General features: G+C 43.6%; 1 protein-coding gene across 1 annotated transcript in view; it reads right to left on the reverse strand.

The window, feature by feature from the left end:
• Positions 1-17,602, reverse strand: part of MMP2 (matrix metallopeptidase 2) — a 740,650-nt gene that overhangs the window by 639,092 nt on the left and 83,956 nt on the right. Inside the window, exon 2 of the mRNA XM_063437965.1 lies at positions 6,462-6,685. Coding sequence (XP_063294035.1) covers positions 6,462-6,685 — 224 coding nt within the window. The remainder of the gene's footprint in view (positions 1-6,461; positions 6,686-17,602) is intronic.

The following is a 17,602-nucleotide window of genomic DNA, read 5'->3' on the forward strand; positions in this document are numbered from 1 at the left end:
CAAGCATCTTCACTTTCCTCACCCACATCTGCTCAAGACGCTGAATTGACAGCCTTCTCAGTGGCATACAAAATGCCTGAAGGAAGACATGCCAATACCTACACTGACTCAAGATATGCCCTGGGTGCAGCACATTATTTTGGATCAATCTGGAAGATAAGAAGCACCACTCAGCTGACCAAGCTGCCAACCAAGCCACAAGTGCACCAAGGGAAGTGGACAGAATGGTGTCCGCTAAAGAAACTTCTATACTCACCATGTAGATCCTACCTACAGATGTCAAGCTTCTGAAAGAATGACAAGCAGCTGCTGACCCTGAAGAAATACAAAGCTGGAAAAACAGAAAGGGGCAACCCTTGAAGACGGGCTGTACTCCAACACTCTCAAGCTCTGTTTACCCAAAAACATGTACTGGGCAGTGTAGAGTCTAGATAGCAGTTTTGTCGGTATGGTACCCGGTCCACATAGTGTATAATGCATCTCAAGAGAGTGGGAGGGAGTCATGTCTATATTATTCTCTAATAGCGATTTCAGTTGAAGGTAGGAGAACAGCGTGTTACTAGGTAGGTTATATGTCTGTCTTAGGTATGTATACGGTATGATTTTGTCATCACAGAGTAGTTGGCCCAGATTCGAACAACCATTTTGTATCCACGGGCGAACATTCAGTGTGGGGTTCACGATGGTCAGACTCTGCATCGGTGTCTGCTTTGCCCATTTGCTAAGGTGTCCCATTTGTAGTTTCGTAGAGTCCCAGATATCCAGCAGTAATGCTGTTGTTGGGAGTAGCGTTGGGGTTTTTGGTCTTAGATTATGTGGCACCCAAAACAAGTGGCGTAAACCAGTGTGGCACTCCTCAGCAGATTCTATCTCCTCCCATTGTGGTCTGTCCCCTGTTATTTGTGTTTTGTACATCTGTATTACTGTTGACATAACAGCGGCTTTGTAGTACATGTGTACATTGGGGAGACCCAGCCCCCCCTTGGTCACTGGTTTGCATAGTAGGGTTGTAGCTACTCTAACCTTTTTGTTCGCCCATACAAATCTAGTGATTAGCCGTTGTAATTTGTTAAGGTAGGATTTTGGGAGAAATATCTGCAATGTGCGTAATAAATATTGGTATTTGGGTAATAGCATCATTTTAATGGCCACCATCCTTCCTATCCAGGATAAGAATTTACCCTCCCATATCTTCAGCGTGTCTCCCAGTTCTCGCATTAGTCTACCGTAGTTTAGCTCTAACAATTGTGCAGGCTGTTTAGGGATTCTCAGACCCAGGAAGGTCAGATAATCTTCTCTCCAGTCAAACTGGAAACATTCCTTTGATTGTGTCAGTGTTGTAGCGGGTATTCCCAGACCCATAGCTTGCGTTTTATTGAGATTTAGTTTGTAGTATGATTGTTGCCCATACGTGACAATTTCGGTAAGGAGATTAGGTAACGAGATGAGTGGTTGTGTGAGTGTCAGGATCACATCATCCGCGAACAGCCCCGCTTTGTATTCATTGTGCCCTATCTTAATGCCGTGTATGTTCGTATTTGCCCTAATTTTACTGGCTAGGGGTTCTAGGGCCAGGATATAGAGCAATGGTGACAGGGGGCACCCCTGGCGGGTGCCGTTCGTTAGACGGAAGGGTTTTGATAAGAAGCCCGAGTTTAGGACCTGTGCCGATGGTGCACTATAGAGCGTGTCCACTACTGCTACGAATTCTTGTGGGATCCCAAATTTGTGCAAGGTTTCCTTGAGAAATCCCCAGTGCAGCCTGTCAAAGGCTTTCTCCGCATCCAAAGATACGAAGAGGCCCCCTCGTTTGTGTGTCTGGAGTTTGTATAGTAGATTCACCACCTTCCTGGTGCTATCGGACCCCTTTCTCCCTTTCACAAATCCCACTTGATCTTTGTGTATGATGACGGGATGATTTGCCCCAGTCTCAATGCATATACTTTCGCAAGGATTTTCGCATCTGTGTTTAGCAACGATATGGGCCTGAAATTTTGTGGGGTTGTAGAGGGTTTTGGTAGCGTGACTATATGGACTAGCAACATGTCTGTTGGGAGTGACCGCGCGGTTGTCGCAAAATTGAAGGTGGAGGCTAAGTATGGTGCTAGAGTCGAGCTGAATGTTTTGTAGTATTGATTCGTTAGCCCGTCCGGTCCGGGTGATTTGCCAATGGGTAACGTTTTAATAACAGTCGCGACTTCGTGTCCATCTATAGGTTTGATCAAGTCTGCCTTTTGTTGTGTCGTGAGTGTTGGCAGTGTAATCTGCTTTAGATATTTTTTGAATACTCAAATTTGTAGGGGTGGCCGTGTTGCTATGCTCTTTTAGGTTGTATAAGCTATGATAATATATGTCTTTGAGTTTAGTGATTTTCCTGCCTTTGTTATCTATGAGATAAGCTATTTTTTGATTCACTTGTTTCTGCTTAAGGCACGACGCTAGTAGTTTACTTGCTTTATTTCCCTGCATGTAGTGAGCTATTTTTAATTTTGTCATGTGTGCTTGTGTCTGTTCTAGGGCTTGTTGGTGTATTAGTCTGGACATGTGCACTATTTTCTGTTTGATTTCTGCTGTGGGTTGTAATTGATTCAAAGAGTTGAGGTCATATAGTTCCTTTTTTCCATTTTTGGAGTTTGGTATGTGTGGTGTTTTTAATGTAAGCTGTCCTCCTGATCAGCAGCCCCCTAATCACAGATTTGTGTGCCTGCCATAGGGTCGTTGGTGTTACTTCCCCATTGTCGTTTGTACTAAAATAGGAGTCCAAGTCCTTTTCGAGATCTTTAAAGGTCCGGTCTTGTATTAGGCTCTAGTCTCTGGGTGTGTAATTTTCCACGTGTCGTAAAGATGGTGGTCGTGGAGGAGATTTTGTATGCTTTTACATTGCCTTAGTAGTGGACGGTGTCTATGACGATGTTGTGTGGTATCAAGTGTTGCATCCAATATGTGATTAAAATCCCCACATATCACCGTTATGCCCTGTTGTAATTTGGTTAGTTTGGTTAGGACACTATGCAGAAAATTGCTTTGATTAGTGTTAGGGGCATATATGCTTACCAACGTGTACAGTATATCGTTTATCGCTCCCATTACTATGACATATCTACCATTTTCGTCTGCTTCATATTTATGTAGGATAAAATTAACATGCTTGCCTATGAGAATAGACGTCCCTTTGGACAATATTGCCAAAAGTGTGGCTGGGCACTGCATCTTTGTGCCTAGGGGTTGAAGCTAAGCTTCACGTCCTGTACCGTCTCTAACCCTAAACCTCATATAGGGTGTTACGGTCTGTGTAAACAAACAGTCGTGTATCAGTCAGAGTTGCATACGTTTATATGGTGTTGCAGAGCGGCTCTATGTGTTTGGATGTGTAGGAGGGCCTGGGATGTCTCACATGTTTCGAGTAGTTTACATGAAATCCGTCATTGTCTCAACATTAGTTAAACGGTCGTACAGTAACTGTGCCCAACTAGTCCAAAATGTTAAGACACGGGTTTTGAAATAGAAATGTCCCCCGTTTCGCGGGTATATGTCCCTTTTTTTTTTTGTGTGTGTTACGTTACCCAGTCTTGGCCTTCTCCTATCGTGCACCTTTTCCTTTTGATCGTGTTTGCAACTTGAATATGTTGAGCCGGTAATCAGTTCTGGTAGTGTTCTTTCCAGGCGAGGCGTCTGGCAGAGTTATATTCCAAGTCTTGAGGAGGTCGCGACCGTCCTCTGGTGTTCTCGCGGTTGTTGTTTTTACCTTTTTAGTGATGAGGAGTTTGGTTGGGTACCCCCAGCGGTATGGGAGATGGTTGTCTCTCAGCGCTTGCGTGATGTCTTTAAACTCTCTCTGGCGTTTTAGTGTATAAGTGGAGATGTCTGCGTATATTGAAATATCTTTGTATGCTACGGCGTGATTTTCTTCGTTCTGTTAGCATTTAGAGCTGCCTCCTTAGCGTGAAAATAATGCATGCGGAGCAGTATATCCCGTGGGGTTTCAGGTGGTAATTAGCTTGGTTTTGCCGTACGGTGTATCCTGTCTATCAGGAGCATCTCATGGGGCCAGTCAGGCAGTAGGCATTTTAGGAGCCCTGTGATGTGAGCCATAAGGTCTGGTGAACTTACGGATTCTGATACACCTCTTATGCGCAGGTTGTTTCTGCAGGCTCTGTCCTCCATATCTGCAAGTTTAACGTCTTGCTCTTCGAGTCGGGTTAGGAGGCTGTCTATGGTGTCCGCCATGGAGTTATGGGCCGTTTCATAATCCGCCATTTTGTCTTCCAGTTGTGATGTTCTAGTACCCAGCTCGTGCAAATCTTTGTGGATGTCTTTCATTGCAGCATCCAGCTTGCTCAGGATTTTACCTGACATTTCTTCCAGCAGAGCTTCCAGTACTCCTTGTGTCAGGGCAGGAGTGTGATCCGCCGGCTGCTCCGCATGGTCTGCAGGATCATCGTCGCCATCTTGGGCCTGCTCGTGCGGCTGCTGAGCTCTGTGCTGACCGGCTATGGAGGTAAAGAAATTTGCTTTTTCGGACCTGTCAGTGGTCCTCTTCCCCTTGGGCTGTGACATCTCTGTAGTGCGGTTGTTAATTTCGGGTTTGTCGGGATTAATTGCTCATTTGAGGTCGGGTGGGAACGGAGCCGCTAGTGCATGCGACCGCTCTGTTCTCCAGTCAGGACACGCCCCTTCTTCTTTTAAATATAGTCTCCTCCTTTAATGTGTTGATTCCCTCTATGTATTCAAATGTTTCTATCATATCCCTCCTGTCTCGTCTTTCCTTTAACCTTTCCTGGTAAGTTTTATCCTGCAATCCATGAACCAGTTTAGTAGCCCTTCTTTGAACTCTCTCTAAGGTATCAATATCCTTCTGAAGATATGGTCTCCAGTACTGTGTACAGTACTCCAAGTGAGGTCTCACCAGTGTTCTGTACAATGGCATGAGTACTTCCTTCTTTCTACTGCTAATACCTCTCCCTATACAACCAAGCATTCTGCTAGCATTTCCTGCTGCTTTATTACATTGTCTGCCTACCTTTAAGCCATCAGAAATAATCACCCCTAAATCCCTTTCCTCAGATGTTGAGGAAGGGGCTACAGTGCTTATGGTGTCCGGTGCGGTGCTTATAGTACTCCAGGCTACTAGGAAGCAGCGATTGGCAGAGGCACCCATTTGGGGTGCCAGGCAGTCCATCACACTGTATTACTGTGTTTGTTTGATTGTGTGCCTTTTATTACTGTTATGACTGTGCCTGTATATCTGTGTGACTGTGTGCCAGAATAACTAGGTCTGTGCATCTGTATGTTTGTGCACATATGTATTTTTGCCTTTATTACTATGCCTGTATGGCTGCGGAGGAAAGACACATCCAAAGGGGCTGAGGAGGGGGGGAGAGATGGAAAGATACATGGAACGGGTCTGGGGACAGTAAGACACACAAAAAGGGGGATTGTAAGAGCCACACAAAGGGGGTGATAAGATGCACTAAAGGGGCAAAATATGGGATAAGAAATACAAAGGGGGCTGAACAAGGATTCAAAGAGGGAGGTACGAGACACATAGGTAAAGATGCATACACAATCGGCTATGGTATACACACAATACTACACCCATACTCTGACAGAGTATACACACTTACACTTACTGCTACACATACACAATGCTACACATACAGTCAGACATAGTACACATTGTAATTAGTATTTTAGCAATTTATGGGAACGTTTCTCTTCCAAATGTTACACAACATCCGTGACGTGTCTAGTGATATCGTGCATACATAATTAATTATGCAAATTAACATGGCCAGTATTTTTCCCAAGAAAGGTGGCAACCCTAGCCTCAATTAACCATTTATTAACCTCTTCCTCCTCAAGCCCCCACTTTTTTCTGCTCTAACTTACATCTCCCTTGTGTCTCTTCACTCTTTCTCTCCATCTGCCCCGTGATCCGAATGCCTCTGTAGTAATCCATAACGTTTTCTCTTGCAGGCTGCTCCTCCAAACCGAGTTTAACACACGTGCTGGGAGCACTCAGAATGCATGTAGGTGATGTGATGTCAATCCCTACCCCTCCTCTTATTCCACACTGAGCACTCCTCCCAGCAAATAAAATGCAAAACCTGGTAGGGAGACTTCTAGTACTACCAGGTCTCGCTCTATAAAGGGAAATGACTGACACCTTGCCGAGACTTTTTGATCTCCCTGTCAGCTCGTTCAGCTGCATTACTGCAGTGCCAAGAAGACTGGAAATAGAGGAAAGGGTTCATATATATTCACAAGTTAGTATTTTTTGTTCTATGTGGTACTCTTTGGATAATACAACCTAGTTAACCATGAAACAAATTGTCAATAAGGAATCCAAATATTAGCAAAATAATAACATGTTCAATAGGCATATCATGTACTTAAATTTAAAGATAAAATTTACTTTTTATTTAGGTTAAATTTAAGAGTGAAATATAATGTCACTTTACCTGTAAGTGATCTGGTTCTTTTCCCACTTTGGTTTTCGGGGAAAAAATTGGTAGTTGGACACATCTGGATTGCCACACCTTGGCTTTTTCATTGTATCAATGGTATTCTGGTCTAATTCTCCAGTTTCAGGGAGACGAAAAAATTTCTGCATTTTCTTCAATGTGTCTTTCAGCTCCATCAGACAAGTTTCTTTCGGGCAGCCATAGTATTTAAGTAGATATTGCTAAAATGCAACACAATACATGTCAGGACTAAATGTTTTAGTTTGTGATATTTATAATTGAATAAACAAAACAAAAGCTGTGATTAGTAACTCGAAATAAGCCATAACATTGGTTACTTCTGCCGAGTGATTGGGCTGAGATTTAATTACTAAATATGCTGACAAAATCTGGTAAAAATGTCCAAATTCCAACTGTAACGGCTATCCTCATACTTACAAAAGCAAAACTCGGTTTGTGTGGCTGGATTTGCAGCAATCACCTGGATGTATACAGTGTCCTGATTAAAATCAGTGTTTACTCATCCAAACCCTATACAAAGTATTGGATTCAGATGCATACTGTAAGACATGGATGTCAAACAGCCCACAATGAATATTTTTGCGCCCCAGCAAAGATATTTATTGCTAAGGCAACCTGGAGGCGCACAGAGGTGCATGGAGGTGGATGCGCAGGTGCGCAATGTCACGTATCGATGTGAGGTCAACATGCTCCGCCTTCAAAGGGTTTCAGCTCTGGCACAAGGTGCGGACGCGCCATTGGGGGTATAGACGCAGGACTCTGGATTCAGATACATAATGTGAATGGAGTCAGGGTCTGGATGCTAATATTATTATTATTATTATATATATATATTTAATTTATTTTTAAACAGGTTGGCGGTTTAGTAGAGAGGGGGTGGAGTTTAGTAAGGTGGGCTGGAGTTTAGTATAGGGGTGCTGGGGTTTTGTAGAGGAGGGGCTGGGGTTCAGTAGTGGCACTGGGGTTTAGTAGACGGGGTGCTGGGGTTTGGTAGATAGGGGCTGAGGTTTAGTAGAGGGGGGAGCTGGAGTTTCATAGTAAACATTAATTTTATTGTTCTCGTTTTTTTGTTTTTTTCATACTCTCTTTTTCTATGAAAATGTGGGTTTTTTGTTACACCTTGTTAAAACTTAAACCTTGTTTATTTGGCCCATGTTAGCCTTTGAGTTTGACATGCTTGCTGTAAGATGTACATTCGCAAATTGTGGTTCTTTGCAAGCTAACAATAAATCAAAGTACTGTTTGACAGCCAGCACACCAAAAGTTAAGTGACCCTCAACGTACTAAGTGAGGGCTAGCCAGTGCTAAAAAAGTAAAAAAAATAAAAAAATTTAAGAAAGCCTTTTGGGGTCACTGTGACCTCCATATTACTATAAGGGAGGTTTTACCCTCCTTTATGCCCCCATCTGCCATGCAGCAGGTGGGGGCAAAACTACATATCTACCCAGTCACTAGCTAGGCCACATGATATGAGAATGGTGCATGTAAAAAATATGGGTGATATATAACCCTAACCAGCTGAAAGATCATAAAATTAAATAAGGGGGGACAGGGACACACCACTGTCCATCCTTTCCCCTTACCCACTGGCATCCAGCACAGGCTTTTATAATATAACTCGGGAGGGTGATGGGGTTATTTAGTTCCCCCTAATTAAGTGTTCTTGCATAGCAAGACCACTTACTGGTATCTCACATATATATTATTAAGTGTTCTTGCATAGCAAGACCACTTACTGTTATCTCACATATATATTATTATTATTATTATTATAGCCAAATTTGCCACCCTAACTCCTCCCACAGTTTTTACACTACATAGACAAAAATATACTAAAACGTGCAGGTTGTTCCCGATCGGATTGCTATTACTTTGTGGAACGTTTCGCCGAATGGTTCTCGGAATATCATCATTCTTGTGGTGAAATTTGTCCCATAGGAATGAATGGCAAAGCTAGAGTGGGAGCTGGCAAAAGCTGAAAAATCAGGACATGATTTCTAAACTGCCACCACTCCCTCATTTTCAGGCCCACCTACACAAATCTTATATCAAAATGTTCAGCTATCCCTGCTGCCACTAAAAATGCCATTTGTTTGCAACTCACGCAGTCCATTGACATTCATTGAAACTCCACTCTGCAAAGCTCACATTTGAAGGGCAATTTCTAAACTGCGACTGTGCCTTCATTGTTATTATCTCAGAGACATACTATACATCAAAATGTAGATCTGGGTCTGGTGATTCTCACAATATAAAGCTCTTCACTGTAGGATTTAAAGTTTTTAAAATACGACCGTTTGAAGATGTCAACCGCAAAAATACTCTGACCTGTGCCAGGCTCCAGCAGCAAGTGATGTCATAGACAGGGCCTTTTGCACCTGCCAATGTTTTTATAACTGTATGTTTTAATGTAACTGTGAAGCACTTTGGGCAACAACGTTGCAATTAAATGTGCTATATAAATAAATAACAGTTACTCCGCCCACTCCAGTTGTAGACTACTGGTGGAGGCAAGAACACTTAACACAATTTCCCCAGAAATTGTAGCTTTTCTAGTTATTATTATTCTTATTATAGCCAAATTTGCCACCCTAACTCCTCCCACAGTTTTTACACTACATAGACAAAAATATACCAAAACGTGCAGATTGTTCCCGATCGGATTGCTATTACTTTGTGGAACGTTTCGCCGAATGGTTCTCGGAATATCGTCGTTCTTGTGGCGAAATTTGTCCCATAGGAATGAATGGCAAAGCTAGAGTGGGAGCTGGCAAAAGCTGAAAAATCAGGACATGATTTCTAAACTGCCACCACTCCCTCATTTTCAGGCCCACCTACACAAATCTTATATCAAAACGTTCAGCTATCCCTGCTGCCACTAAAAATGTCCACGGCTAAGCCATAGTCCGAATAGTTTTCACAGTATGACCATTTGTTTGCAACTCACGCCATCCATTGACATTCATTGAAACTCCACTCTACAAAGCTCACATTTGAAGGGCAATTTCTAAACTGCGACTGTGCCTTCATTGTTAATATCTCAGAGACATACTATACATCAAAATGTAGGTCTGGGTCTTGTGATTCTCACAATATAAAGCTCTTTGCTGTAGGATTAAAAGTTTTTAAAATACGACCATTTGAAGATGGCAACCGCCAAAATACTCTGACCTGTGCCAGGCTGCAGCAGCAAGTGATGTCATAGACAAAGCCTTTAGTACACCTGCTAATGTTTTTATAAATGTATGTTTTAATGTAACTGTGCAACAACGTTGCAATTAAATGTGCTATATAAATGAAAACAGTTACTCCACCCACTCCAGTTGTAGACTACTGGTGGAGGCAAGAACACTTCACACAATTTCCCCAGAAATTGTACCTTTTCTAGTTATTAAGTGTTCTTGCATAGCAAGACCACTTACTGTTATCTCACATATATATTATTATTATTATTATAGCCAAATTTGCCACCCTAACTCCTCCCACAGTTTTTACACTACATAGACAAAAATATACCAAAACGTGCAGATTGTTCCCGATCGGATTGCTATTACTTTGTGGAACGTTTCACCGAATGGTTCTCGGAATATCGTCATTCTTGTGGCGAAATTTGTCCCATAGGAATGAATGGCAAAGCTAGAGTAGGAACTGGCAAAAGCTGAAAAATCAGGACATGATTTCTAAACTGCCACCACTCCCTCATTTTCAGGCCCACCTACACAAATCTTATATCAAAACGTTCAGCTACCCCTGCTGTCACTAAAAATGTCCACGGCTAAGCCATAGTCCGAATAGTTTTCACAATATGACCATTTGTTGCAACTCATGCCGTCCATTGACATTCATTGAAACTCCACTCTGCAAAGCTCACATTTGAAGGGCAATTTCTAAACTGCGACTGTGCGTTCATTGTTAATATCTCAGAGACATACTATACATCAAAATGTAGGTATGGGTCTTGTGATTCTCACAATATAAAGCTCTTCGCTGTAGGATGTATAGTTTTAAAAATATGACCGTTTGAAGATGGCAACCGCAAAAATACTCTGACCTGTGCCAGGCTGCAGCAGCAAGTGATGTCATAGACAAAGCCTTTTACACCTGCTAATGTTTTTACTGTATGTTTTAATGTAACTGTGAAGCACTTTGGGCAACAACATTGCAATTAAATGTGCTATATAAATAAATAATAACAGTTACTCCGCCCACTCCAGTTGTAGACTACTGGTGGAGGCAAGAACACTTCACAATTTCCCCAGAAATTGTAGCTTTTCTAGTTTATATTATAATATCCTTCATGCAACACCAATGGTGGACACTAGAATACCCCTATTTAGTCAACACATAAGTAATTGTTGCAGCGCCAAAGGTTTTTTTTTTATTTGACCTAAATGCTAGCGCTGTCAGTAGACAAATAGTTTTGACTTTTAAATCCCAGTACTTTATTATCCATAATATAGCTCTTTTTAGGAGCTCCATAATGCTGGTGTGTCCGAGCGTATAACAGAGCTCCATAGCAATAATACTTACAGCAATGTTTCTTGAAACCGGTGGTTCACAAACTTTTTAGGTTCAAAGCGCACTCAATATTACAAAATGTTTCCAAAGTTCTAGGTTGTATATCTGTACAGTACTTTAGCATATATTTGCGCTTTAGTATAATGTATAGTGTTGGTGTTTGATTGAAAGGGTGCTTGTATGTAAATTTAGTGTTAACACAGGGGTGTGTTTGTATGTAATGTTTGTGTTTCATTGCAGGGGTGTGTTTGGATCTAATGTTCGTAATTTTAAATGTGGATGTACATTTGTGTGTAGTATTTGTTTGAGTGTAGGGGTGTGTTTGTGTCAGGATTACAGAATGATCCAGCACGTAGAATAGTGTAATACTATTTACTAATACTAATACTAATAGGTAACGTATACTGGACCTTAGAATGGCTGGACTTACGTACCAAAGAATCGTCAGGAATAGCCGAGGTCAAGGGAAACAGAAAGAGACACAACGATAAGGAAAATCCAGGAGTCGGATGTCAGAAAACAGGGAAGTCAAAAACAATGCCAAAGTCAAAAAAACAGAATTACCAGAATCAATAACGCGCTCTCATGAAACCACAAAGGAAACCACGACAGGGCACTGAGCAGGATGAGAACTGAGCCTAAATACCCCTCCGCTAGATCTGATAGGCTGTAACAGTCCTTTGACCCCAAAGGCAGTTACCAGGTTCCCATTTGTATAATTGTTACTCAGCATTAACCCTTCTGTGGATTTGGTTGTTGCTCGGCACAACTTTTCCAACAAAACAAACGAATAAACTGTTCGTGCGTATGTTCACCCAGTTTCTCTTGTTCGGGAGTTTGTCCCCACTGAAAGCCACTTTCCTCAGACAAACATTGCCAAACAGTGCTCCCTCCATGTGGAACACTCTGGCAGAACCGGCAGACTTATGGATGTCTGGACTCTTCTCTAGTTGCTGAGCTCGGTTTGTCGAGACAACCCGTCGGTGTTGCCATTTTGCTTACCGGACTGGTATTGAATGGTGAAGTTGTAGGGTTGAAGTGCCAAGCTCCACTGCAATAATCTGTCATTGTCGTCTGTGACTCGGTTGAGCCACACCAATGGGTTGTGGTCAGTCATTCGAGTAAATTCTCAGCCATATAAATAAGGGGTAAGTTTTTTCAAAGCCCACACCAAGGTTAAACATTCCCTCTGCACTACCGTGTAGCTCACCTCTCGGGGTAACAGTTTCCTACTGAGGTAAGCGACAGGGTGTTCTCCTCCATCTTCTCCCACTTGGCTTAGAACTGCCCCCAGCCCGAACATAGAAGTGTCTGTGTGGACAACAAAGCGTTTGTTAGGGGCAAGGGCAGCCAACACAGGTGCATGAATTATTGCTGTCTTTAGGGATTGAAAGCCAGCTTCACAGGCGGGGGAGACCACAGGACCTGCCTAAGTAAATTTTTCTTAGTCAAGTCAGTCAGGGGTTTGGCGATAGTACTGTAGTCGGCACAACTATAATACCCTGCTGTCCCCAAGAAAGCCAATACTTGGGTATTAGTGTGGGGAGTGGGCCAATTAGCAACTGCCCAAATCTTAGCAGGTCGCTGTTTCCCACACCCCACCCGGTGTCCCAGGTATTGGACTTCTGCCATCCCAAGGTGACATTTGTCTGGCTTCAGGGTCAGGCCAGCTGCCTGAATCTGATCCAGCACTGCCCCTACATAAACTAAGTGTTCTTTCAAGGACTCACTGTAGATCGCAATGTCATTCAGGTACGCACAGGCGAATTCCTGGAAGCCATCGAGGAGCCTATCCAACAGGCGTTGAAAGGTGGCCGTGGCATTCTTGATCCCGGATGGTATGACCTTAAATTGGTACAGACCAAACGGAGTGACGAAGGCCTACTTAGGATAGCCTCCTCGGCCAGGTCAATCTGCCAATAACCTTTGCAGACATCTATGGTGGTCAGATATTATAGCCCCTGGCTATACGATCTAATAGTTCATCTACCCGGGGCATCGGGTAGGCATCTGTCACAGTACGGTCATTTAGTTGCCGGTAGTCTACACAGAACTGTGTGGTTTCATCTTTCTTTGGTACGAGGACTACCGGTGAGGCCCATGGACTGTCAGAGGGTTTAATAACCCCCAGCATTAGCATCTCCTGTATTTCCCCCTGAATCCCCTCTCTAACGGCCTTAAGAATATGGTAAGGGGTTGCCTGAGTGGCGCTTGTCTGGGGCTTTCCACTCTAAAGTGGCTAATGTAGTGAACCTGGGTCCTTGCGAGAAGGTCTGTCTCTTGTCTTCTAGTAACTGGCATACCTGAATCCTCTCTACGGGTGATAACCAGTCCCCTAGCTTTACCTGGCTAAGTAGGTCAGTCTGTGAGTCCATTTTCGACAGGTCAGGTAAAGGAAGATTGTCGAGGTCATCTGTGGCTGGGGCTATGTCTTCCTGCCTTTCTTGAGCATGTTAACGTTAACAAAATCTCCAGGCGGCCCACCTGGCACGTACGCTGGCAAGCGCCCCGATCGTACCAGACCTTCTGTCACCCCTGGGCTGCCTGGAGATTTCCCATTGCCATCTGAGCCAACTGCTCCATGCGGTCCTGAAGTTCCAGTACATATGGTATTATGGGGGTTCCCTCATGTTCCATTCCCCCTTCCCAGTGTTCCCGAATGAGATCAAGGGGACCTCGCACCCTTCTCCCATACAGCAACTCAAATGGGAAGAGCCCAGTTGATTCCTGCGGTACCTCTCGATAAGCGAACAAGAGGTGCGTCAGGAATCACGCCCAGCTTCGGGCAAGGTGAGGAGTTGCCAGTCATGAATCAATTCTCGGAGTTCTGGCTGGAGGGAATTAAAAAAATATGTTCCAGGAGAAACAATTGTAGTACATCCTCTCCCGATACTGCTTGGCATCCGGGGACCCAGTGGGATGCTATACGGTGGACGCGGCATGCCCATTCAGTGTATGAGTCCCCTCCTCGCTTCTTAGATTCCCGGAATCTCCGGCAGTATGCGTCAGGTGTAACTGCATACCGGACGAGCAGGGCTTCCTTGGCAGCGTGGTAGTGCTGTATATCCTTGTTACGGTTGCCTCGAGGCTAGCTGGAAATTGGACCGCTTAGATGTCCTGGTTCCCGGTCTTGGAGAGTGAGGACGCCACTCCGATCAGCATACAGTAGTATTCCTGGAAATGTAGATATTCCCCACTAGCTATGAGCAAAGCTAGTATACACCTTTCCCTACAACACGAGTCGAGGCTGCAAGTTGAGGGTAAAACTAACTGGTTTAATCGGTACTCATGCAAGGTAATTTATAAAAGTTTTCAGGCCAGAGGACAACCCCTCTGGACCTGATGGTAGACTGGACAATGCAATGTCCCAACCAATAAGAGCAAAGTGCATTTTATGAAACACTCCCCCCTACCCTGGAGATAATTGGTCTTAACGGGTACAGTAACTCAATTATCTCCATGTACATGAAAATACCCATGTTTTATTCAACACACGAAAACAGCATAAAAATACATAACTTTCACATTATATTACTGAAATATTCCAATAGACCCATCTACAGGCTGCTTGGATCTGAGCGCACAAAATATACGAATTGCACTCAGATCTCACGAATGACGTATGAAAGTCACGGAAATAAAGTCGGTCTATATGGCTTTTGTGTCTCTTTGCCCGAACGGATGGGACAACCAACATCTCAGCGGGATTCGTGTAACCCAGTGTCCGATAATAGTTCCAGGGGTTTTGACGATCAAGTCCTGCTGGCCGATCAACGACAAAAGATGGCCACCGCCTCGTGTTCGACATATGAACGGCGACCACCTTGGGGAGAAGTGATTATGTTGCGGTTAACCACAAACTGTAGCTCCTGGGGAGGTTGATTGACGGCACACTCCACGAGTAGGGTGGTTGGCCGTTCGTTGGTTCATATGGTGTTTTAAAGGTGAACGGAGTTAATTGGGCCAGATGGTCGGCTATTCGTGCATACGAATGGATGACAAGGCTTGTTCGTGTAAAAGTATTCATGTAAAAACAAAAGTATATGTATTGTATCAGACAGAGGGGGATCTCTGTAACAATTCTCATCAGGTATAGCACGGAAGGCTTCAGCAGCTCTACTGGACAACTTGCCAGATAAAATAGTGACCCATTCATTCAAGGCTACTCTGTGCAGCGCACAATGTCTCTCAAAATCAGCGAGATGGCCATCTATCTCTCCTTCTGCCTCTTGGAAGTCCTTGAATACTGCAAAAGGGACTATTTTTCATTCTGCAGAGGATATCGTGGGGGGTCACAACTGTATTCTCTGCTTGCCATAACTCAGCTAGCTGCAACTGATGTTCCCTTTTCTCCATGTCTTCTCTCTCCGCGCTAAACACCTGGTACACCAGTAAGAGCAATAAGGATATTGAATTTTCTGCCTGAAGAGGTGGTTTTATCAGAGTCCATACAGATGTTTAAACAGCAATTGGATTGTGGCGGCCACCCCGTGAGAGCAGGGGATTCCGCCGCCAGAGATGTCCTTTCCCCTTAGTATTAATAGTGCTGAAGTATTCCCAAGCATAAATACAAGCAGTACAGAAGCAGTTATAGCTGGTATAGCGGATCCCTAAAAGCACAAGACAAGACTCTGTGTTGAGGGTAAAGCTGAACTGATTTTAATGGGACCACACACTGCCTTTTATGTGAATCCCCATACAAGGGGTCTACAGTAGCATATTCCAGGGGCATTCCCCACTGGACCTAAGAGGAGACAGACACATAATGTCCCCTCTTAGGTCCAGTGGGGAATGAGAGTTAATTATATTAACTCTTAGGTCCAAGACATGAATAACAGAAATACCCCAAAATATATAGTTAACAAAAAGGTACCCCCTTAAGTCCTACATCCTCGGATAGCATGGATCTGAGCGCCCATCATATCCGAAAATACATTTTTTAGTTCCATTAAATTAGGTATCGTTCTGCAGTACAAAATCCAACAAAATAACCAAATAAACTGATCGTGCAAACGTTCACCCAGTGTCTCTTGTTCGGGAGTTTGTTCCCACCGAACGCTGCTTTCCTCAGCTGAAAAGAGCCGAACATAGGGTGTTCGTGTCGTCTTGTGTGTCCGATAATAGTTCCATGCACTCAACAACCAAACACCGCTAGATGCGTTCAACAAAACAAGATGACCGCCGCCTCGTGTTCGTCCATACAAATGGCGGCCACCCAGCCGACCACTTAGAACGTTCAAGTGTTTGCTGTTTTGGAAGGTGTTATGGGGGTCAAGTGGGTCAACTAGCGGCACACGACAGTTATGGATGGTCTAGGTGTTCGGTATATAGTTTGGTATACAAACCAGATGAGGCAATCCGTTCGGTTAGGTTCGTATACCGGTCAGTAGACGAAAACATAGTATTAAAGAACAGGGGGATCTGTTACATGTATAAACACTTGCAAAAACATAACATACAGGGATATAATTTCTAATTAGTGAGGTGATAGCTGCTGGATCCAAGGACACTTCTGAAGAAGCCTTTAACCCCTTAAGGACCAAACTTCTGGAATAAAAGGGAATCATGACGTGTCACACACGTCATGTGTCCTTAAGGGGTTAAAGAGGCGAAACGCGTAAAGTGGACTTTTTATCCTTACTTTTATTGCTTTTATATGTTTGGTTAATAGTGTATTTTTATATTATCTACACTTTTTTATTTTTTTCCAAACTTCACTTCCTGGTTCCAGCATATCCTAGGGTGTGGATTATACCACCAGCACTATATATACTAGAGCAAGGTCTGCTCTAGTAAATGTGAGTACTCCATGCATTTATTTCTCAATATTATTTACAAATATGTATTTCACCATTGGAGCACATTTCTTCTGATTTTTTCTTATGTACTGCACATCGATATCCACTTGAGGAGTTGGGACAACTATAACTACCTGTAACGGATCGCCTGGCACCCCGACCTGGTACCTCCGTTAATGGATGCTCCTAGTGCTTCCTGAGGACTCCAAGCTCTCTGGCAGACACCACAATCACTGAATCCGAGAAACCTTTAAATTCTCCCAAGCGTATGAATGCTGTAGACCATTGAATAGGAACCATACGAATAGGCTTGTACTCCTAGCAGTCAACTGGAACAGCATACAATAAATCCTTCCCCCAATAATGAGACGACACATCACTTTGAGGGTAAAACAGGAACTCTGGACTGGCTCATCCAGCCTGGCTTTTATTACAATAATACACATACAGGCCACACCCAGGGGGAGGCATAAAATAACCAATCACATACATGGTTCAGCCCACACATCCCCTCCCCTCAGATAACATTAAACCCAATTATCCGGTACACCTTTTCAGCCAAGTTCTGGATGTACCCCAAAACCCGGGGGTACACCTTTAAATCCAGCATCGCTGGATAGCCCTTATTCAGGGGGACAACATATCCAAAATTCAAGTCATTCGGATGAATGGTTCGGGAGATATGGGGTTCCAAAGATTTGACCGACCGCATGGGTAAAGTATCCGAAAACAGTTCCATGCATTTTGGCCCTGCGGTCGGTCACAAACAAGGGAATGAAAACAGGCGAATTGCCTGTGTTA

This window comes from Pelobates fuscus, chromosome 12 (genome assembly GCF_036172605.1).
Source record: "Pelobates fuscus isolate aPelFus1 chromosome 12, aPelFus1.pri, whole genome shotgun sequence".
Taxonomy (NCBI): domain Eukaryota; kingdom Metazoa; phylum Chordata; class Amphibia; order Anura; family Pelobatidae; genus Pelobates; species Pelobates fuscus.